General features: G+C 35.5%; 1 protein-coding gene across 5 annotated transcripts; it reads left to right on the top strand.

Annotated features, from left to right (window-relative positions):
* Positions 1-5,301: 5,301 nt before the first annotated feature.
* Positions 5,302-20,598, top strand: LOC131666693 (uncharacterized). 5 transcript variants are annotated; one of them, XM_058939546.1, is made up of 16 exons: positions 5,302-5,666; positions 7,772-7,938; positions 8,652-9,099; positions 9,499-9,918; positions 10,326-10,985; positions 11,934-12,179; positions 12,762-12,991; positions 13,085-13,704; positions 14,250-14,922; positions 14,995-15,070; positions 15,388-15,650; positions 15,727-15,876; positions 15,965-16,287; positions 16,367-17,107; positions 17,197-17,711; positions 17,792-20,598. In XM_058939546.1, exons 3-16 carry the CDS (start codon positions 8,676-8,678, stop codon positions 18,130-18,132), a joined length of 5,682 nt encoding a protein of 1,893 aa, XP_058795529.1. In that variant the 5' UTR covers positions 5,302-5,666; positions 7,772-7,938; positions 8,652-8,675; the 3' UTR covers positions 18,133-20,598. The 5 variants fall into 5 exon arrangements, with proteins under 5 accessions (XP_058795529.1, XP_058795532.1, XP_058795531.1 ...); XM_058939549.1 differs by having other exon boundaries at positions 14,995-15,028; XM_058939547.1 differs by lacking the exon at positions 5,302-5,666 and adding an exon at positions 6,308-6,416.
* Positions 20,599-23,448: the final 2,850 nt, after the last annotated feature.

The raw sequence follows: 23,448 nt of genomic DNA on the forward strand, positions 1-23,448 counted from the left end.
AAAAGTATTAACGTAATCAAAAACTCACTACGAAAGGTTCGAAGGTATTTACAGATAGGTGTTTCAATGAGAAATTGAAAGTTCAATATGTATTTCTGAATTGATCTCAATCAAATGTATGTCAAACTTCAATTTCCTCAAATAAAAAAGATAATAGTACGATTTAGAAATTTTCGCATCAATCGTTATAAAATAATTCAAATGCATTAAATAAAATGTATTATACAGGATAGACAAAGAAATTCGGTGAATCCTCAGTCCCTCAGATAAACTAATTTATTGTTTACGAACTTATCATAGTTTCAGATGATTTCAGTTAACATTTAAGAAGTCTAAAAAAACATTAGATATAATATGTGAATAGATTTCAGTGGATTCCAGAGAGAATTAGGTAAGTTGATTTTTAGTGGTTTTGAGATAATTGACTTTAAAATTAACGCGTATATATAAGATTAGCAAATTATTTATCAAATTAAACGTAGAAAGGAAATTATTTGTCTTTATGACCCCTTGGAATGGTATATATATCCCAATATAATTTCATAATAACGCTGGTCAGGCAGTTATTTTCTATTTTAAAGTTGAGTTACCTATGGTTCTGTTGACTTAACCAATTAAGCTTTTTTTCATCTGACGCTTATAACAAAGTTGGCGTATTCAATTAAGATGTTTAGCAAGGACACGCAGTAAAACAAGACGTATTGTGTTTAATATTACTTATTCAAGTTATCTAATATTATTACACAGTACTACATTTTATCATCAGACATTGTGATTTTTACAGGCATCAGAGCAAAGTATGGTTTTTTTTTATCTCCATTCTTTGTAATATATTTCGTTAAAATCATTATCTAATTCATAAATTTAACGATGTTATTATTCATTTCTATGTCATATCTGTTCGTAAAATGAAGTTTGAATATACTTTCGTTAGTTTTTGCCTTATATAAAATTTATGATAAACTCAATTTCAAGCTTTAACTTAACCATGTATAAGCTCATGTATGAGCTTTTGTATGTATGACAGATACAAATCATAAATTAGTGTAAAATTAATCCTTTCTATGCTCAGTAAGCCAAACTTTTTTTCCATATTTCAATATAGAATAGTGTTATATAAGTTTCTATGTTTTAACTCTCACCAATAAACACTGCTTTATGGTCCTATACGTGGATTTATCTGGCATTCCTTATGTATAAAACTATTTGACAAGTTACCGAAAACAAAAATGTATAATTAATGTTTTATACAAACACACAATACACGCACACTCACATACTTGTATTTATATATATATATATATTTGATATGAACATTAAATTAAAATATTTAATCCAATACATTCTTCTGATCCTAGGATAAATTACAACATCAATGTCCAATAAATAGTCAATGTAATATTTTCATCCCCTTGTCTTACACTATCGTACATTGCGATAATGTGTGCTTCATTAACATACCATTGCAGACATAATGCGCATAACTTTCAACTAATATTCTGCTAAAATATTTTATACCTAAAACTATGGAGGGTTAAAATTTTCATTATATTAATATTTTGTTATCCTACTTCAATCACATATTAAATTCATGGATTATTACTAATGTGAATTTAGTACTTCAAGTCAATTTATGATATCTCGGCAATTATAAATTCAAAATGGAACTTAATTCATAATTGCGGAGCACACAAACAGTGAACGAATATTCAAAAATATTTTATTTAATCATTTATCTAAGACATGCGAAAATTAAATATAGAAAACATCTCCAATGTATTCATCGAAATATTTTGAATGTGAAACATTATAATGCAAAGATTGTTGTAAATTACTGGCAAACAATATTTGTTCCTCTTGATTTGAAACATTTTTACGTTATTAGCGTTCCAAGCCATGAAAATATACTCTAGACACAATTCTTAAACTTTGAGTGCCATTTTAGCACTACACATAATTGCAGGATCAATACAATACTGCATATTTGTAAAATCGATATCAAAGCCAGACTTGCTGAAGTTGGTAAAAGTTTGGTACCACTATATTATTCATCGTTGATTTTCAAGGGCGGGTCGAAAAGTACCGAATTCCTCATGAAATGTTACGTTCAATTCCGTCATCAGTAAGCATAAATTACTACAATTACCTTACTCGTGGTCATTTCATTTATCGGATCCTTAATAGTTATTAATTATAAAGAAACTCACGAAATTGTTAAATTTTTAATCAGATTTAAAGAAATTGCGTTCACAACCTCTACATGATTACATTTTTGAGTTATCTGTTCAACAGCAGTTTGTACCTTGTCTTACAATGCCACATACAGGTTAATTTTAACGATGGAGCTGAAATAAATCCATGCGTGCAATATGTTCGTAAGAGGCTGTGTATGATCGTTCAGTTTTTCACCCCTACCTTTCTAATCCTTGCTAAATATATATTAAACATCGATTTTTGCACGAACTCTTGATAAGATTTCCATTCAATATTTGAATAATCTCAAAGTATTTATAATATTCTCCATCAAGATTTATTTTTTTGAAATTAACTGTGTGTTATGAAGCGTGTCCCGAAATGGTAAAAAATATTAGTTCTATAAATGTAACGACTCGGCAGTTGTAATCACATAATTTTTAAAACAATAATAGTCATACCTGTCGTAAATTTGATTATTAATTGAAAATCATATCATTGTGTTGGATTATTACTTGTACAATACGCTCACTAAATCTGGTACTTAAACATTACATGAGACTAAGTAAGATTTTTCATTTACTTATATATTAGGTAAACATGTCTTTTAATATTCATAGTTTTTGCAGAAATGATGAACGGTATTAATCTAAATATGTTTGTATTTTACGCACGTACAAACAGTTAACTAATCGCTATATCGTTTGAATGAATTGCTAAAGTTTTACACCAAACTTTACTTCATTCCACAACTATGCATTCAGAAAACAAATCAAAATAGAAACATTCGCAATTGTAGTATAATGTAGTAGCATGCAATTTTCTGGACGAAAACTAGATTAAAAAACGTTATATGAACGTCACGAGCGAAGCACTGAGAAACGATGATTTCTGCAACTGCCGCAGGATTTCACGAGCGAGAATTATCAGATTAGGTTTTATCAAGTCTGATTTTGCCCAGAGAGAACATTCTGCGGCGTGTTCATTTTTCAGCAGCGCTTTGTCACATGTGCAGCATACAACTTTCATGTATTCATCAATCGTATTTATCGCGTTTTTGATGCTTACGAATGTACGCTCTCGCGCTGATAAATTGAAAATTGATTAGGATACTATTAACGTGAATTGTGTACGATACGAAATCGCAGTGTTCTTTCTTCGGTATCATATTTTCACATCCACGTTAAAAAATCTATTCGATGGTTGGCGTTCTTCTCGATTTCGAGAAAGAGGTTTTCTATCCGACCTGATTTGTAAGAAGTTTATAATACAATTTCTCGTTGGAAACATTCATTATGATTGTAGAAGTTAGATTACGCATATTGCTAAAGCAACCATTTACATGATCATAAATAAGAATGGCATTATCATCCGAGATCTAATGAACGCCATACGTATGATTAAATCATAATTGATGCAAGTGTTTCGACGAACATCGGTCCCAAATCAGATGTTCAAAGTTTTAAATGGTATTTAACAAAATCAATGCATGGATTACGCCTACGTAGGAGCACACTGTTATTAGATGCGACGCACTATGAATGTTTAATGAAAAATTCAAGTGATTATCAAGAGGCTATAGTTAGAATCGAACACGTAACCAAATCTACTACGTCCAGGCTTTCGGTAGTTCATCTAAAAGCTTCAAGCTCGCTGCAAATCTTCAAATCTATTATTCGAAAAGTGCAAGGCAAAACGTGCTCGCGCTTAGAAGATCAGGCGTGTAACTGCGCATTGGAAAAATGAATAATAAGCGCTCGTGACACATTCCGCGTCGCGTTGTTTCGAAGCTCACCAAGACTCAGACCGTGAGCATTGATTTTCTTTTCTTGCGCTACTATACGTCGAGTTATTTATTGATTGAGTCTATCGCTTATTTATGCGGCGGAATCCAAGGATATACGTAGCGGCCGTTACGGTGAAAAATGTCACCCTTCGATCTCTCCCGACAATCGTCGCGGTGGTGCGCTAGCGAAGATCACGCTACGAGGGTGGTGCGCGGTTCGGTCCCAGTCGCGCGCTCGCGAGAACAATCCCCGCGATCCCGCGATGCGTGCGCCGCTCGTTATGAAAACATCGGGCCTCGTTCTCTCATCGCGCTCTCGGAACTCCCGACTGCCGCGCGTAAAACCCGAACGACTCGCTCGCGGCGGTCGTCCCAAGCACGAAGTTGTGAGATTAAGTAGTAAAAGTCGTCGTTCGGTAGGCGCTTTCCCGCGGCCAAGGACGCGGCCGCGCGGCGGCAGCGCCAACGATCGCGAGCAGCTTTCCAACGGAATTCCACGTTGCACGCGCGAGCGTGCCCTCGCGAGGCGCGTCTAGCGGAGAAAACGCATCGCCTTTGGGCGTCTCGCCTGGCGATATCAGGCGTTTTGTGAAAGTCGCTGACGCGCGCTTCTCGTTAATCTTCGAGCGAATAGCCGCGGCGCGAATCATCGTCGGCCGACGCACAAAGGACCAACGTTCTTCCGGGGGGAACGGGAGGGAGGGGGGGGGGCAAACTCCCGATAGATAAGCCGAAGCGGATCGAAGCGAAGGAAAGCTCGCGACAAGAGCCGACGAGCGAGAAGCGTGGTGCGAGGTACGCGCAATCTGGCGAGGCGAGAGACGAAGAGAGAGCAAGCTCGGTCGTGGTAAGTTGGTCAAGCGGCGAGCGAGGTTCAGCCCCCATGTTGGTTAGCCACTTGTTGTTCGTCTGTTCGTTAGCGCGTCGGCCAGAGTGAGTACTCAGTTCTCTCTCTCTCTCTCTCTCTCTCGAGGAGGTGGAGGAGGAGGAGAAGGGAAAAAAAGGGGGAGGGAGAGCCGACGCGTCATTTCCGAAGAGCCCAAGTACGCAAATACCCACACGTAGTCGAGTCTCTCGCTGCCGCTGGCTCTGCACTCTCTCTCTCTCGCTTGGACTGGCGTGCTGTGTAGCGCGAAAGCTTCGGCGCGAAACCGAGCAGCGGGGAGAGGGCGACAGGGGGGGAAACAACTCGGTGTGGCGAGCGAGAGAGACAAAGAACGAGAGAGAGAGAGCCTCGGAAAATTATGTACATCGCGAACGGCGCAAAGGGAGCCATAGCGGCCGAGCCAACGCTAGCGAGAGAGAGAAAGAGACGGTCGCAGTTGTAGCGTCGGCCGACTGGCGTCGCTAGCTTCGTTGTTGCTGGCCGTTTGTTGGTGTGTCTGTAAATGTATGAGCGGCGGCTCGAGTCAGCCCAGCCATCGCTCGCTTTGCCCGTGTGACCGTGTGTGCCACGGACTGAGAGAACGGAGCTCGCTATTGCAAATCGGGACGCCTGCCTCAGTCAGCAGCGCAGTGTGTGCGCAAACCACCCTGTGCAAGAGCGAGCGAGGCAAAGAGGGACTACTGTGGCAGTGTGCCGCCGCCGCCAGTAGCAGCAGCCAAGGCTTTGCGAAGCTGAGTGCGCCCAGGAGCTGAGGCTGCACCACACGAGTTGTCTCTAGGCGAACCACGGATCTTCCCCTCGGTGAGTCTGTTGTTTATGTGAGCGATCAGTTTCGATGCTTGCGACGCTGCAACGCATAGGCGTAGCCGAGCTGCACCGCTGTAGGCATTCCCTTATTAATTCGCTTCGACGTCGTCGCCATCTCGAGCGCGCCGGAACTCTCGGAGAGCGAGCCGCGCGCGAGTGGGAGAGGGAGAGAGAGAGAGAGCGGCGCTACTGCCGAGCCAAGCGACTTACTGAGCTCTGCTCTATTCTGATTCGCCGTTCTACTGTGACTCGGCCGTCGTCGTCCTCGGCTTTTCTTCCTTTCCGCGCAAATTAGTCCTCAGGGAACGCGATTTTAACCTCGAGTACTTACACGACCACGAGACGCACGCGATCTCGCAAGAATCGTGACAATAGCTAGCAAGGAGACCGAGATATCGCTGAAAATACTTGGCTGCCGACGACGACGACAACGACGACGACGACGGGAGTGAGTGAGAGAGAGAGAGAGAAAGAGAGAGAGAGAGAGAGGGACGACGACAAAACAGCCGCAGAGCGAGAGAGAGAGAGAGAGAAACATACCGAGTGAGTAGAGTGTCTGACTGTGTGTTGGTGTGCACGTACGTACGTACGCTGCCAGTCACGTAATTGTCGGGGACGACGCCGTGAACGCATGTAGCCGCTCTGCTGCACTTACATACACAGCCACCACCACCCACCCCCTTCGCAGGCTCTCACACGGGGAGCAAGTGTAGTAAACACGCCGTGCTGCCGTGACGCTTCAAGGTATCAAGGAGTCTGGCTACGTTTTCTTTTTCATACTTCGTTTACTTTTTTCCGAGTCGCTTCGTTGATTCCCTTGAAACAGCTATAGGCGTATTCTTATCGCAATGGTTTACTTTGTTGCATTTGCCTCTGCTGCTCCTTATACAACGGAGATATATCACTTATTTTTCCTTTTCGTTCGACACGACACGGTTTTCTTCGTCTTGGATTTTTTCATTTTTTGCCGTTTCTTGTTTACCCGCGTACGTCGTGACGATTATTGAGAAGCAGGATAGAATCGCCAATGATTCAAAAACATTGTTTATAATAATATATGAGTGTGTGTTAGAATCATATTGACTTATGTAAAAAATTTTAGTGTAGTCCTCAATTTCTCATTACAACTTTTAACAGCCATTCTCTATCAGCTTCCAACTTCATCTGTATATGCTGGAACCAATCAAATTTTTGGTTTTAGTTGCTTATTTTTAGTATTTTTAATGAATTTTTTAATTTTTTTTATACCTGGTATACTTCAGAAAACAATATTCTTTTATTTTAGAAAACAATTTAAGCAATTTTAATTTTACATTGAAAAAATTGAGTACATAATTGTGACTTAGTATCTTTAGTGTTTCATTCGTATAGTAGTTAATTAAATAAACGTAGTTAATATTTAGTTTACATTATTTTTTCTATCTTGAGTATAATATTTATGAATCAACCAACATTTTTTTTTAAATTTGGTAAAGAAAGCTTGGTTCTGACTTTGAAAAACTACAAGTTAAAATTTGCATCCCTAATATATGAACATGAGGGTTGATAGCCTTCTTTCTATTTTCTGAGAATATAAACTAATAATTAGACTTTATAATTATATATTGTATTGCAACAAGCATAGCTAAATAATATCTATACATTTTTCCAAACTTTTGTATAACATTTTAATCAGGTCACCTTGGTGAGGTACAGACAACCTGTTGATTGCACTATGGGAGAAGCCAAGTGATAAACTTGATAATTCTAGTATACTTGAGTCTCCACTACAATTAATAAGCTGTTCTTTAATAATTAATAATTTATAATAAATTTAAAGCTTAAAAATATTTTATAATAATATTTATATACAAATTGAAACCAATCTGCAAAATATAGTAAATTTATTTATTATAAACAACTATAATTCATGTATAAACAGTTTAGATATTGAAAATAACTTTTGAACTTTTTTATGAATGTTCTTAAAATTCAAATTAATTGTAAACATTATTGAATATCAATAAAATAAATGTAAACAACTTCCAAATTGCTCATGTTGAAAAAATAGTAGAATGACTTGTAAGTTAGAGAACTCAAATAAATGGGGTTGTTTCTAGGTCAGATACTTTAATAAATATGGGACAGCGAAGGAATATATCCAGCCACTCAACAATGAATTACTTGCCTCGAGTTTTTGAGGAATGATGGAAAGGTGTCTTCTGTGCATTAAACGTTGTCAAGGCAATACACAAAATGGAGCATTTCATTCTCATTGACACAAAAAGTAATTGTATATGAATCATGTAATGTGCATGTAAATCACAGAAATTATTATTAATGAAATTTGTAACACATGATTATTTTGATTACCTTTCGATTGTAGAAATGAAACTTATCAAAAAAGTCATTCTTTGTCTGTGTGTGCTTTTTCAAATTTGTTTTTTGGTTTCATATTATTTTTGTAACAGTTTTATTCAACACAATTACACTATTTTTGCATGTTTTGGTTCTAATTAACTACTTTGCATTGTAATGACATAGATTATTATTGGTTTCTTGGAAAATATATTTTGTGGGAAAAAGAAAATCATTATACAATAACTCAAATGCTTAAACTGTTTACACAAACATTTAACATTTGATTTCTAGAAAGTCAGTTGTTGTTTTTTTAAATAACAATATAGAATAATATAAACTTGAAATAGTAATAATTAATGTATATTACAGAATGAAGTATAAGTGAACTTACATTATAAACATCTTATTACCACAATGATTACATTGTTGTAAAAAGATGTTAATCTTATTTGAAATGAAATACCTATATTATGCACATTAAACTTTGTAACCCTAGTTTCATTGATACAAATTTTTTCCAGAAAGTTCACTTTTAATTATACGTACTTTCCACCTTTTGTTGTATTTCATTATCCATGAGGGTTTAATTATTTTTTCGCGTACCGTTTACTAAGCAGTTTATTTGTTGTATGATTGCAGGAGCCCAATGTGGGTTGAAGTGAGATGGCATCCAGGGAGAAGAAAGCCCTAGCGCCTTCAAAGTCCAAGCAGAAGGCGAATAATAATAATAGTTCACAACTCGCTGATACCGCTGATAACGTGACTACACGTGTGGCAGGTGGCAAAAAGTCAAGGAATCTGGTGCCCAATCCCAGGAACAAGCAAGCTCGCGAGCTTTTGGAAGCGATCGCGACCAACAGTCAGCTGTCGATCAGAGACGAAGCTGCATTGCCGCGTAAACGCGCCCTACAAACGGCCCTCAAGCGCAAGAAGGTCAAGAAAACTCTGATTAAGGTCAAGCAAAAATTGCCCGATAAGACGCTCAAAAGGACCACCGATCCCAAGAAGCAGAAGAAGAACAAATCCAATAAGGCCGTCTCCGACAGCTCCCTCGACAGTGGCTTGGAGTCCGAGGACGCGAAAAACAGTAAGCGTACTTTTTCTATCCGTCGTCCTTTTCCTAAGCTTCATATGTTTAGTAAGCACACTGTCCCATTTCTTGATTTCTTTTTGGCGGTTTTTTTGCTTTTATAGTATGATTTTCTCATAGCTTCATTTTATTTTTCAATCGGGATTGTTTGCTAGAGCAATAATCAAGAATTAGGACTCTCGTAGGTTTTGCGCTATTTATATAAACTTCTTTCTCTCAATCATTGGGAAAGAGAGAATATTTGATACTTGACAAGTCTTAAAGTCTTAGATTTCAGTTTTTGTTCGGTGGATAGATTTTAAGCACTCGCAAAGTATCCAATATTGTTCTTAATTTCTTTAAATAACCAATTCGAAAGGGTGCGTTAAAGTTAAAATTGCATAAAAATTTTTAAAGAGAGCAAAACTGGCAAGAAGTTGAAAGCTTCCACAAAAACTTCCGGAGAGATAAAGGTCGAAGTTGAGGAGAAAAGCAGCCCCAAGTTAGTGGGCAAAAGATTTAAAGAATCTTCACCGAAGTCTGCGAAAAATAATAAACAATTAGCGGCGACAGCGGCGCAAAAGCGACAAGAGAGTAAGGAAAGGGAGATAAAGATTGAGCCGCTGGAGCTTAAACATATTAAGACAGAGCCGGTGAATGATTCTTACGAGCTCACTATTGAGGAAGTCATAGCGTCTTCGATGCTGGTTGAGCCTGGCATCAAAATTAAAAGCGAAGAGTCTGCCGGTGATTTGAAGGGCAAAAAGCACGCAAAAACTGCCAAAAGAAGCTTAAGAAACGGGAAACTTCGTCAATCTTTACAAAAGGGCGAGACAGGTATTTAGCAACCCCCCCCCCCCCCCCCCCCATAACTTTTCAATCTCCATTGTACACATTTGTTTATACCGATTGTCAGTAATCACGTGATAACAATCATGGAACTGCATGGTCCCCTTCCCCCATTGGAAACTGCCTTTTACTACTAGTTGACAGCGGTAATAGTCACTCGACACGATTCGATTTTGTACAAGGGCACTTGCATTACTAATATGTAATTGACCAAAAACACGAGGAAAAAAAATTACTGAATTCGGTTTCGGTTAATCCACTGACATTCGGTACCGTGGAGACTAACGAGCGTAGCCCTGCTCACCCTTCCCTTCTCTCTTCTCCCCTCTCTTTCACTCTCTCCCTCTCTTTTTCACTTGGCGCCCCTTTGCTAAGTATACACCTGGCATTTACAGAACCGAGGAGGTCGGTCAGTATGTCGGAGACAGGCGTGAACAGCGTAGAGTCTCTGAGTTTGCCCGACACCGTTGTCGATGTAAAGATCGAGAGGGAGGATCCAGAAGAGCAGCCTGATAAAGAGGAAGAGGAGGCAGAAGAAGAGCAAGAGGGTGGTGATAATAACGTTCATTCTGACGTCGAAACCAACAACAACGCTGAAGCCGGTGAAAACGGACCAACGCTTAGATCCAAAACGAAAGCGCGCAATTCCGATAGCAGCGACGAGATCAAAAGCGAGAACGGCGATCTGAAAAAAGACAAGATGCCCGCCAAAATTGCAGACGTCAAATCTGCAATGGGGGTTAGTAATAATAACACACCCAAGAGTCGTAGGAGTAGTCTCAATATCAACGTCGAACACTCACCGATGTTTACCGGGAGCATTGATAAGATGACGCCAGATGGCACCTCGTTGGTAATTGACGAAATGATCGATAAGATCAAATTGTCAATCGTTAAGTCCATTGAAAAATCCATCGAGAATACAATGATAATGAGCCAGGCTTTCGAACCCTTGAAGAGGGAAGAGATCACTGCGACAATACACAATGAGGTGATCGTTCCTAGTTCAGAGAAGGACGCCGATGACGACAAATCAAGCGTTTCGAAGAACAGAGGTGAGTTTACTTTCACTCTTTTACACTTCTGTAATTGTTGCTAGACAGAAAATATTAGGAACAATCTCATTCGATCTTTCTTCTTCCTTTCTATATTGATGATCTATATTGATGTAACATTTTTAGAAATAACTTATCACCTATAAATATAAATAATTACATTTCATGGTTGATGCTTGAAATATTGCACTTCAAATATTTCAAATTGTTGTCGCTAAAATTAATAGCAATTATGAAACTAACATTAGGTAAAAAAGATATTATATTTATCTGATAGTTAATAGACAAACCAAATTTTTAATCAAAACATCATCATAAAAGTTGCAATTATTTTTTAATATCTAGCCGTTTTCAAATAACTTTTGTCCCACATTAAAAGTTTGAGACAAAAATAATAAATTTTTCTTTATTTTCTTATGAAATCGATATAATGTAAATGCTATAGGATTTCTCAAAGATCTATGCTTTCAATTGAATTCGTTTATCAACATGGATATTTCATAATACTAGTTTAAAGTACATATTATTGCATAGTATTACACAACTTTAATTTTTATTGACAACGCTTATGTATTCATCTTATAAATGGTTCATTATTTGCTTGGTGTGCTAAAAAACTTGCAAATTATAACTGTTTTTCAAAAAATAACAAGAAACGTTTTACTTGCAAGCTGACCACATTGAAAGTCGCTCGATCGAATATCTTTCGTATTATTTATATAAAATGGGTTGCGCGTAACATTTCTTATATCTTATATTGAACCTCCAAACTTTTAAAATTTGTAAATAGCAAAGTTATTTAATGTCGAAAAAATAAATGTAAGGTTTGTTGATTGGATTGTAGGAAATATTGATTTATTATTTAATAAATAATTAAATTTTTTTTTCACACACAAGTTATTAGTGAAGTGTGATATACTTTTCTGATATAAAAAACTTTCAATACAGGGTTAGGACCAAGCATGGCAAAGAAGGATATAAAGAGCGAGGACACGGAAAATGCGGTGCCGAAAGTAGCTGATACTGCCAAAGAGATTGAGAAGCTAGTCATGGGCGAGAGCGAGCCAAACAACGAGAAGGAAACCGCCGAGGAACAGCCAGAGCCGCAAGCCGACGTGGCTAATATTGCGAGTGTAGTAAAAGTCGCTGACGCGGATCCCATGGCCAAGGAATCCAGCACCACCACTGAATATGGTAAGTTTTTTGACTTTTCATTTAATAAGTTTGTTGTAGTCTTGAATTTTTACGTTTCCATATGAGTACGTTGTTTTGAGCTTGCAGTATGTCTCAACAAAACTAAAAATTGTTACAATTACAAACGAACTCTTACAAACATTAAGTAGAGCAGAACAAGTGTGTAAATGTGTACTTGATATAATACTATTTTGTGAACTAACATAACGGAAGAATATTTTAATTTTGACTTACCGTAATGGTCAGAATATTCATAAAATAAAATACTTCATACGAATACTACTCTTGTTATATTACTTAATTTTATCATTGCAAAAAGATAACTCAAAGGGGTTTCTCGTTAAATGTCCTTTATTATTCGGAGAAACTTTCATTTTAATGTGCTCGTAAAATAATTTTATGACAGGTATCGTACGGCAATAAATGATGTCGTTCGAGACAAATACTACAACTAAAAGACTAGAAAGCAATATAAGTAACGTTACATAACCATCTTCATCTTTTTTCGTTTTCAATGACGGCTTAGTAAGAAGTAAGAAATTGAAAAAATAATTTGTAAACGAGAAATAATTAACTTTTCAGTAAAAGATTCTAAACAAAGCGAAGAAATGAAGAAATCTTCGCTACCGAACGCAACAAGGAAGTCAACAAGAGTAACGGCAGGCAGATCCTCAGCGGCGTCCGAACGACAGAGATCTTTATGCTCAACTGAAATTAATAACGAAATCGAGAAAACGAACTCAGAAGAGCAAAAGGCTGAACAAGATCAAAAGTCCAATGAAGTGGATGACGAGACGAAGACTAGCAGTAAAGTAAGTTTTTATCCATCACTTTAGTTTTCAAATTTTATCGATATAAAGTGAATAATTGAATAATTTTTCAATATATTTTTTATTATACTATAGGGTGATGAAAGTACTAATGCAAATAAGACTGACACTGCCTCGGAAGTCATAATAGCAGCTGCCGAAAAGACAGAGGAGGCGATGGATGTTAATAATTCCACTGAAGTCAATAAAGAATCCGAGAGCTTTGACGATTTAGCCAGTAGCTTGGATAAACTTGTAGAAGATGCTGGAAAAGAAACGTCGATGAAGGTTCCGGAAAATGATTCGTCATCTGACGTCGAAATGAATCTAGTAATCGACGAGGAGGAATCGTCATTGGCGGATAACTCTGAAATTAAAGATAATAAAAAAGAAGGCTGTGATCAAAAACCCGGAGAGGTATCCGCCCCCAATCCGGCGATCGTACCTGAACAGAGCAAACCATCAAAAGAAATCGTTGCCAAGGTAGCGAAGGAAAGTGAAACTGTTGTAGGGCCAAAAGAAACTCGACGAAGTTTGAGGACGAGAGCCAGCGATAAGCTGAGAAAAGCCGAGACTGCGAAACCCGTTCGTATTCCTACTCCTGTTGTTCAGGATAAGTCTGAGATGAAAGTTGTGAAGACCGAAAATGCTGCCACGTCCGAAGTGCCTTCAGCTATTAACACACAAAATGAGAAATCTATCGTCAACACTACTGGGTAAGCTTGTATTTTATTGGATGAACTTATCTGTCTATTATTAGTTTTGTAAATTAATTTTGATTAGCCTAATCACGAGCAACATGAAAACCCGTATATTTTACTTTAGATTAAAATTTTTACGTTAATTATACGAAGTTTATGGTTTTAAAATAGTAAAGAATGACTCGTAAATTAGACTTCATAATTTATCTTTATTTTCATAGTCTGTATACTAATTTGTAACAAAAGATGACAACAGTTTTAAACGCAAAGAACAAGGCAACGTCACAGCTTGCTAGAGCTATGGCAGCGATCGAAATATTGCTTATTCTCTTATTTACATTATTGATATATTTCTAGAGTTAACCGTTGCTTCGGCATGCAACAAATTATTCATGCGCTAGATAAAGTCGAAACGGAGTTTTACCAAAAAAGCGTCTTACAATTATTAAAGTAATATAACTACAACATTAACACTTATCAGTTACATACATTATAAACTATTTTTGGCATAAAATAACAACTTTCCATTCATATAGAAATTCCTTATTTTGTTCAAGCAGAAATGAACTTTCAACAAATCAAACATCAAATGTAGTCATAAAAACTGAACCAATAGAGCAACCAGAGCCCCAAATGCGTACGCGGCGAAGTCGAGAAGCAAAGAAACCAATTCAGACTCAAACTAAAGGCAGGCGTGGACCCAAAAAGCAAGATGCAAAGAAGGTCGAAGCTCAACAACAGACTAAGGAGGATTCATTGCTGGACAACGAAGTGGCTTCGATTAACGAATCGTCCTCTAGTTTTGTGGCTACTGAAGAAAGTGTGAGAGGAGTATCAGCTTCCGAGAGACGAAAATCAAGTGCGTCCGAATCAAAGAATCGGAGTAAATCTGAAAATGACGTTCGATCTACCAATATCTCGCGTGAAAGATCAACTTCGGAAGATACGAATCCACCAACTGAATCACAGTCAACTAAGGCAGGCTCCAACGGAATTTCCCAAAAAGATCTTGATGAAGCTTCGACTTCCGGCGAATCTTCTAGTAGTGTTGATAAGATTCATGAGACTCCTGAGGACCGAGCGAAAAAGGAGGCTATTTTGAGACATCTTGGATTGGAGTCATGGGAAAAGGTGCACGAGAGAAAGAAAAAAGAGGAAAGCGGCTATACTGGCACACTCAAGACGGTTATTAGGATACCAAAGGAAGGCAAGAATTACACAATTCAAAAGGAGGTAAAGAATCATTACTCTGACATTTGGTTTATGCGGTGCGTAAAATATTTTATAATTGAATTATCTTTGCAGGGTGGACCCAGTGCTACAGGCGACAGCACTTCTGGTGCGAATCGAAAGTTATCTACTAATCCGAGATATTTTTGTGGTAAAATTGGTTGCGGGAATAATTGCATCAATCTTAACTTCCCATTCTTACACGTTGTATAATATACTTATATACTTGTCTTTTTTTATGACATTTTATGTAACCGCTTTTTGAATTAATCTGAACTTAACAAAAGTATTCTTGATTTTCATCTCGTGAAAGCATTAAAAGTTAATAACTTAATTTACTGTCAAAAAAATCATCACATCTTCAACTTGATCATTCTAATTTTCTGCTTATTCTGAAACTCTTTCTGTCCAATCATTAACCGACTAACCTGTAGTTTTTAAGATCTTAATGACGTGGAATTTTTTCAGATGATGAAAATGAAGATTCAACTGTAAAGGATCGACAATCATTAGTTATTCCTGAAAAATCCTCATCATTTTCGATTCATCCAGGACGCTTATGTGCTGACAACTGTTGCTACTGTCACGGGAAATTCGGTTCACTTGACACGCCAATGCACTTGGCTCAAATGAAGTCTGACGAAAGAAGAAAGAAAATCTTAGAAAATGAGGTACACCTTACCAAGGACTCTTGTTTGTGCGATGCTTGTTACAGACATGTTGATAGAAAGGTAAATTTAGTATCTACTAATTGTTAAATTTTGTTTTGCATCAGGTTTTTAAATAATTATGTAATACATTGTCTAGGCCAACATGAGCCCTACGAATATGCAGTTAAAGCCACAACGAAGTCGACATTCCATCATGGAATGTATGGTCGTTAATTGTACGGAATCAGCCAGGCATCATGTTAAACGTCGTTGGCTTCTCAGAATAAAGTCAAGTCTCAAAGATCAGGTAAATTAATTAGAATTGAGGATTAAAATTTTTTTTTTTTTTTTTTCAATCAACAAAAAAAATGTATACTGATTAATTTTTCATATAGCTAATGATCAAATGGGATACGACACAACATAGCACACTTACAATGTTTTGCGGAGCTCACTATGCACAGATCGAAAAGTTCTTGATGTGCACACTTTGCAGACGTCGTCTCACGAGAAATTTTACGTATCCCGTTGGAATGAAAGCTGCCGATGTGGACGATCTGAATAAAACTCTACAAGATAAGGGGATGCCAGCCACAATGCAAGCGAATGCATTCTTCTGTAGACTTTGTAAATATTTCGTTGGATTATTTGTGAAACATTCAGACATTGAAAACATGAGTGCCAACAATAAGAACTTCTACAAAAATTACCGTAAAAAGTGAGCGTTATAATTAATACTTATAAATTTAAAAAAAATTCCTTTTTATTCAGATTTTTTCAATTTATTAAAATTGCAGGCTTCTATTTTTCTTTAACTGCCCTGAGGCGGAAAGTGACGAAGAAGCTGGTTCAGGTCAGTCCGGAAAGAACAAGTCAAAGAATAACGGCAATGGTACCAGCAAAAAGTCCAAAAAATCAAGTATGTCAGGTATCGATTTGCCCGGCTACAAATTAGATATCGCCCAGACAAGTTCCGCAACAGCTTCTGATAAATCAAGTCCTGAACCATGTAAAAGTGAACCAAGTACGAGTAGAACGAAGGAGCCAATACCATCGACCAGCCAGGATTCTCGTCCATCGGGCATTGAAACCGCCATTGAAAAGCTGAAAAAGCGTAAAGCTCTTAGCACATCCATAAGTTTATTACCCTCGGATGAATCGAACAAGAATGGAAGTACTAAGGGTGTTGCCGAACTTCTCTCAAGGGACAAGGAAATCACTCTCACAAGGCTACCTCCGAAACGACCGCGATTGGAGAACAATACTTCGAACAATGACATCACACCGGTTGTACAGCGACTTGGAGCGAATCCTTCGATTAGTGTTCGTACTTTGTTCCCTGGCGAAGAGGAGATGAACCTTCACGCGAACATAGAATTTAACAACGTCAGAGAAGTGACTCCTCAAGGTTGGGAGAAATGTGCGACGATGATTCAGTACGACAGAGATACCAAGATGCTGTGGCAGGAACTGCAAAGGCCTTATGGTAATCAGAGCAGTTTTCTCAGGCATCTTATTCTCTTGGAGAAGTACTATAGGTGAGTTGAATGGTTTCTCATTCAATTTGATTTTTAGTTGTGTTTAATTAGTACGTGACTTAACAGATTTCTTATGGCAATTTTTTCAGAGCTGGGGACTTGATTCTAGCACCAAACGCTTCAAGAAACGCTATAAATTACTCAACCTCAGTACAGAATCGTCTTATATCGTACGAAGGTCCCGAGAAGATGGAAGAAACTATGGAGTCACACAACACCATTGAACTGAACAATTCGCGTCGTTTGAGCGGTGGTTACGTGCTCGAGCAACGATCCTCCGCTCCTAGTACAAGTACAAGCTCTTCTCTGCTCAGCGTTACATCTCAACTTTCGAAAATGGAACCGTCGTCACGAGTGATGAAACTTACTCCTGGTGTGTCGATTATAAAAAAACCACCTCCAAGCTTGCAACGATTAAACGTCGGTGGCGGACAGAATGGTAGCACCAAAAGGAAAGACGCATTTCCTGTTCAGAAGGGTGCCAACGTTACGGGAGGAAAAGTGTTCCAACTGACCGAGCCTGATTTCAAGAAACTACAGAACCTCAAGAGGCAAAAGCAGATTATGAACGAGCGGAACAGCTCAAGCCCTAACAGTAGTTCAGGTATGTATTAACAATTGGAATAATTTACGTTGCTGGAGTACTTGATTGAGCATTCATTAATGGAATGTTTCAATTTATAGGTAGATCCAATTCTTCGCTAAACAACTACAGGGTATCTGTAGCTTATGATGCAGATATACACAAATCGCAGACGTTGTTTCGGAAGCACCTATTAATGCAGCAAGAGATGTTGAACCAGCGCAGCCGAGGTGACTTTGAGCCTCTGGTCTGTGAAATGCGTAGCCTATCGAATGAAAACTCACCAACGCAGAATCTCATAAACCATTTGAACCTGCCCAAGTCAATTCAAGTGACAACCAAGCCATCGACGGGAAGAACCTCACCCGTTCCTATTTTGCCTAAGATACCCAAGAGCCTGACGGTGATTCCGCAGACAGTCCCTAGGGCACAGGACAAGTGATACCCGAAGCGAAAGAGGCGCTCGATTATTGCCTCGAGTCGGGACTTTTATTTTTACGGCCGTCGCAAGTGACGCTTGTGTGTGCAACCAAAGCTCTACGTGTGTGTCTAAGTGTGATGATGAATTTACCAAGGAAGAAGGAAAGTGACACAAAGATTATATAACTGATAAAAGTGCCTAACAAAATAGTGACGCGTGACACTACCTTTTGTTTTTGAACTTCATTTACCTAGAAGAAAGCAGGCGCATCTCGTCGGTTGTTTTGGATTTCGTGATTATGCACATTACTCTTTTTTTGTATTATATGGACTATGAATAATTTGATTACCTCGGAAAAAATACTTCGAATTAATAGTTCATAGTTTGTGAACGAAGAATTTCAGAATGATTATATCTCGAAACATTAGGAAAGCACTAATGACAAACTAACGGTTTTTTGCCAAAAAAAAACTAAAGCTTTAATACTGCCTAAATTGAAATTTGTAAAATTTTTTATAAATTATTGCATTGTTGAGACACACTTACATGATCATTAACTTATTAATCAAAGTTGTTTTGATTGACAAATTTATGAATTCTTCGTTCATAATCATCATTGCATGTTTTTGCGTCAAAATGCGAAAACATTCATTTTTGATACAGTTAATAGTAGGACTTACGCAGATTTAGATTGCAATAATATAAATGTACATTGATTTCGTAACATTTGCAATTGAAGAGAGCAACATTGTTTTCGAAAAACTTTCAAGTTTCCTTTTGTCTTGAATGACTTTCGGTTGCAAAATTCAAACTCTTTAATTATTTTTAAGTAGTTTAATGAGTTAGGTAATATTAATTCACGTATAAACTATTTTCAAATGTTAAGGAATTGAATAATTTTATTATTGTAAACTGCTACCTACTATTTACCTGAAACAAAAGCAATGAGAGAACAAGTGTGAGAGAAAATAATTTCTTTCTGAATGTGATACGCGATTGAAAATAAATGCGAAGGTTATATACATTTTTTCCAGAGAGAGAAATAAGAAATACTTTCGGAATTAGATTTTTGTTCTCGTTACCCCCGATTTTCGCCATTACTTATGAGTGTTCTTCGGAGGCCAGAATTATTATTGAATTTTTTTCTTTTTCATGCGTAGAAGCATGTAATACTGTTATATATAATATGATATTTAAAAGTAAATATTGCACTGTTGCGGTCATTGCAACTACAACCTTAATATTTTTAATTAATTATCGATTAACTAAATGGATTCGATTTTTGCAGTAGAGACATGTAAAGTAAAAAGCTACTCATTATTACGATAGGCTACGCGTTGAGCTTATTTATTACGTTATATATATATATATATATACTATTGTATACTATTGTATACTATTGTATACAGTTGCATTGTACATAATTCAAGTCGATATAGATTTCAGTCTAACGTTCTTTTCATCAATTCACCTATTTTTTCCTATGAATTGTGAAAAAGGAACAAAAGCGCAATAAGTTTGATTATTCAAATGTCTATAATGAATTGTAGAAAACGAAGAAATGGAGAAAACAAAACATATCCTCAAACTATTGTATGTAATAGTAACGATGCTATATAATAATTTGAACAAATTAATATTATTATTAATTCAAACTCACATCACCTTAATGTTTTACTCCATTTCTTGTTTTCTTTAACTTGTACATATATATTATAATTTTATTCAAATTGCGGTCTTTGAATTATATGAAAGCCCTTTAATAAATTAGTTAAAGGCCGTGGAACGTGAGTAATTAAATGTAAATGAAACGATACGAGAAACAAAGAACAAAAGTTACGTTGTGACGATGGTAAAAATATAATCAATGAAGATACATTAAAAAGTACTTGCAGGTACTCTATCAACGTAAATGCTCTATTTTAATAAGGATATTTTTGATATGTCTATAAATGAATATATGTATATCGAATTAAAGAAAAATCTTATGAAGTTAGGTATTCAATTGCATGCGGCTATGTAAAATGAAGGATGTGAAATGCCAGTATATTTTGATGGAATGTGCAAAATTCAGACTGTCGGTATTTTGCTGAAATAAGAGACGCCAGGCGAGCATTGTATTTTTCTACAGTTTTAATAAATAACACGAAATTTATATTTTATACATAGAAGAGGTTTGTCCTCTTTTATTTTTATCGTAATGACACTTCTTCTGTGATGAAGAATATTAGATGCGCAATAAATTGTACTTTTGTATACTTCTTGTTTGTCAAAAAAATTAGTTTAAGTAATTTTTTATTCGCTTTCGTTAGTTTTTTGAATGAATTTTGTCGCTTGTTCATGATCAAACTGGTCTTATTTTATTTTTAAAATCACTGTGCACATTGCTTTAATAAAAAGTACTTAGTTTAAGACCTAAATATGAATTTTGTATGCATGATTTTTTCTATTTTAAAACTTCAATGTTGATTACAATAATAATACTAATTTATGATTAAATAAAATCTTAGGTAAAATTCTTATTAGACTTTTCATAGAGTTTATATTTATTGTTTCAATTTAAATTTTTATTAATATTTATGATAAAAACCGGTCATATAAAATTCTATAATGTATATGCTAAATCATTTTCAGTTGAAGATTTAACGTGGTTTTGGAATACATAACAATATGAGCTAATTTTATTCTGCTTTTCAAGATTCATTTAATCTGCATTTAATGATTAAAAATATTAACATGAAATAGTAAAATAAAATAAACATTATGAATATTTACTTTCAATAGTGAAACGTTTATACATTTGTAATCAACACATGTAAAATAAATCATGTTATAGATACTTTGAAAAAGTATGTATTTATTTTCAGTTGCTTGCCTGAGCGCCTCTTACACAGCAATCAAGATAAAGTAATGACAATAGAATAATTGTTGTTAAAAGCAAGTTTAATGAATTCGAATTAACGAGTTTTCGTACAGGATAAGGTTTTGTAACATTTCGTTTTTATGAAAGTCTAAGAATTACTTACTGAGAAAGAGATCCACGTGAATATTTCTTCTTAGATTGCAGGATGAATGGAAGAACGTAAATTTGAATTAAGAGTTTTGGTAAGAAAAAAAAAGTTGAATTATATAATCAAATAAAAATGTTTAAATATAAAAAAAATCAAATAAAAAAGTCAAAAATATTTCGTCAATTAAGTAATGTCGAGTACAATTTTAGTGATTTTGTTTTTTTCAAGTTTTATTTAAGAAAATCAAGCATTTCTATATGGCCAAATCTTTGTCGAAACTACAATTAGTTAACGTATTTTTCAATTAAAGTGTAACATTTCAATTAAGAGTAACATTTACTCTGGTTCGACACGTTTTTGTCAGTTTGAACTGTGTCAAATGAGCGACAAAGACTATGGAGTATTGATATTGGGATATGAATATATATTCTAGGAAACAATAAAAAACACATAAAATATGACCTATTTCAGGAGTTTTCACATAAATCGTCTGTTTTATTTTTACATAGTATATATTTCTCATTGAAAGTTATAAATTAATTGACTGTACTACGTATGATTCAGTTTACCCGGACAAGTCAGCGAAAAACACTTATTCAATCGTTATAAAATATTTAATAATTGCAGAAGCGATTGAATAGTAAATGTGACGTAATGTACTCAAATTGTTTCAAATAAATTAACTAAGATATATAAGATTGAACCATAATCTGAATTTTAGTTGATTTAATTGGTTAACTATCACTTATTATGCATAGTCGCACACTAGAATCGTGTCGAGGAAACCGTGAGATTAGTGCCTTTCAAGTACGGTAACGAATTTGCTCTCTAAATATGTAACATGGAAACTACTTATATAATAAACATTTTGAAGAGTTATTTAAAAAAAATTAACATAATGAAGGGAATGAAATTTACTGCATTTTCTTATTATTCTCTATATTAAATAATTTTCGTAAAAAAATTATAAAAGTTTCAAAATTTATTATAACTTTTAAGAATTCCTAAATGTACTTAAAGTACTAAATACTATAGTAGGTGAGAGATAAAGATATAAAAGAATATTTAGCAAAATAATATATTACAGCAAAAGTAACACAAAATAAGGTATTTCAAAAAGTGTCTTAAGAAATATTCTTCTGGGTAGTTTTTTCTCAAACATTGTTTATATAATAGGGTATGAAATCGTAAAAAGTGCTTTAAAAAAATCCTCGATGAAAAAATATATGAACTTGTCCACAGTATTATATGAATGGTTAAGAAAGTGCAAAAAAAGATTATTCGCTGACTTTTCCGACTTCTGGATAAATTATTTTGAACGACCAACTCGCAAGTGTTCATTTTCCGAGCACATTTTGTATAAATATACAAAATATTTTGCGAAAATTGCATCTTTCCACCAAATTCGGAATGAAGGTATATGCTTGAAAAAAAATCTATGATAAAAGGGAAAGAATTGTCTGCACAGCGGAAGGTGGAACGCGCTAACTCAACGACGATACGAAGAAAATGATTTTTGATCATCATTATTATAACTATTAAAATTATTATTATATGATTATTACTACGTTATTTTAATTAATGATTAACACGTTACTATCTTAATGTAACAGACTTTTGTTTATTTAGTTATTACAAAATGTGTATTAGTTAATTAGTTCTTCAATCCTTAATTTGTATATATTCGCAGATTTAAATAAAAGCGCAAAAAAACACTCAATGGTTTACGTATTTAACTTCTACCAATAGTTATCTCCTACCGAAAATCCTAATTTTAGTGAATTTGTTGACAATGTTCATATATTCAATATTTTGTTAAAATGTACAATATACCATTTCATTATTTAAAAAAATGTAAAGACAAACGTTGAAAAACATTCGTTTCGTCGCGATGTTTTTGACGATTTCAATAATAAAAACAAGAGCTCTCAAGGTATAGAATAAATATATTTTGTTTATTTCAACTTCATTTTAAAAACTCATACAAAAAGGTATACGGAAAAATCACAATAACATTGTTTGCATCCGTTCACTAATATATATATATATATATATATATATATATATATATATATATATATATATATATATATATATTCACACAAAGTTATCATCGAATAAATCAGATTTGTATATTAAAAGAATTAAAAACTAGAAGTTACACTTGATGAATAAAATACGAAAAATAAAGTTCTATTTGCAGTAAACGTAACTAGGAAGAGAAAAAAAGAAAATATACAAAATTTAATAGATTAATAAGAGAAATAGTTATTAAATAGAAAAAAGGGTAAAATTCGTAAATTGAAGAAACCTACTGCAAATTAAA

This window comes from Phymastichus coffea, unplaced genomic scaffold (assembly GCF_024137745.1).
Source record: "Phymastichus coffea isolate CEN01 unplaced genomic scaffold, Cenicafe_Pcof_1.1 PCOF00060, whole genome shotgun sequence".
NCBI classification, from domain to species: Eukaryota; Metazoa; Arthropoda; class Insecta; order Hymenoptera; family Eulophidae; genus Phymastichus; species Phymastichus coffea.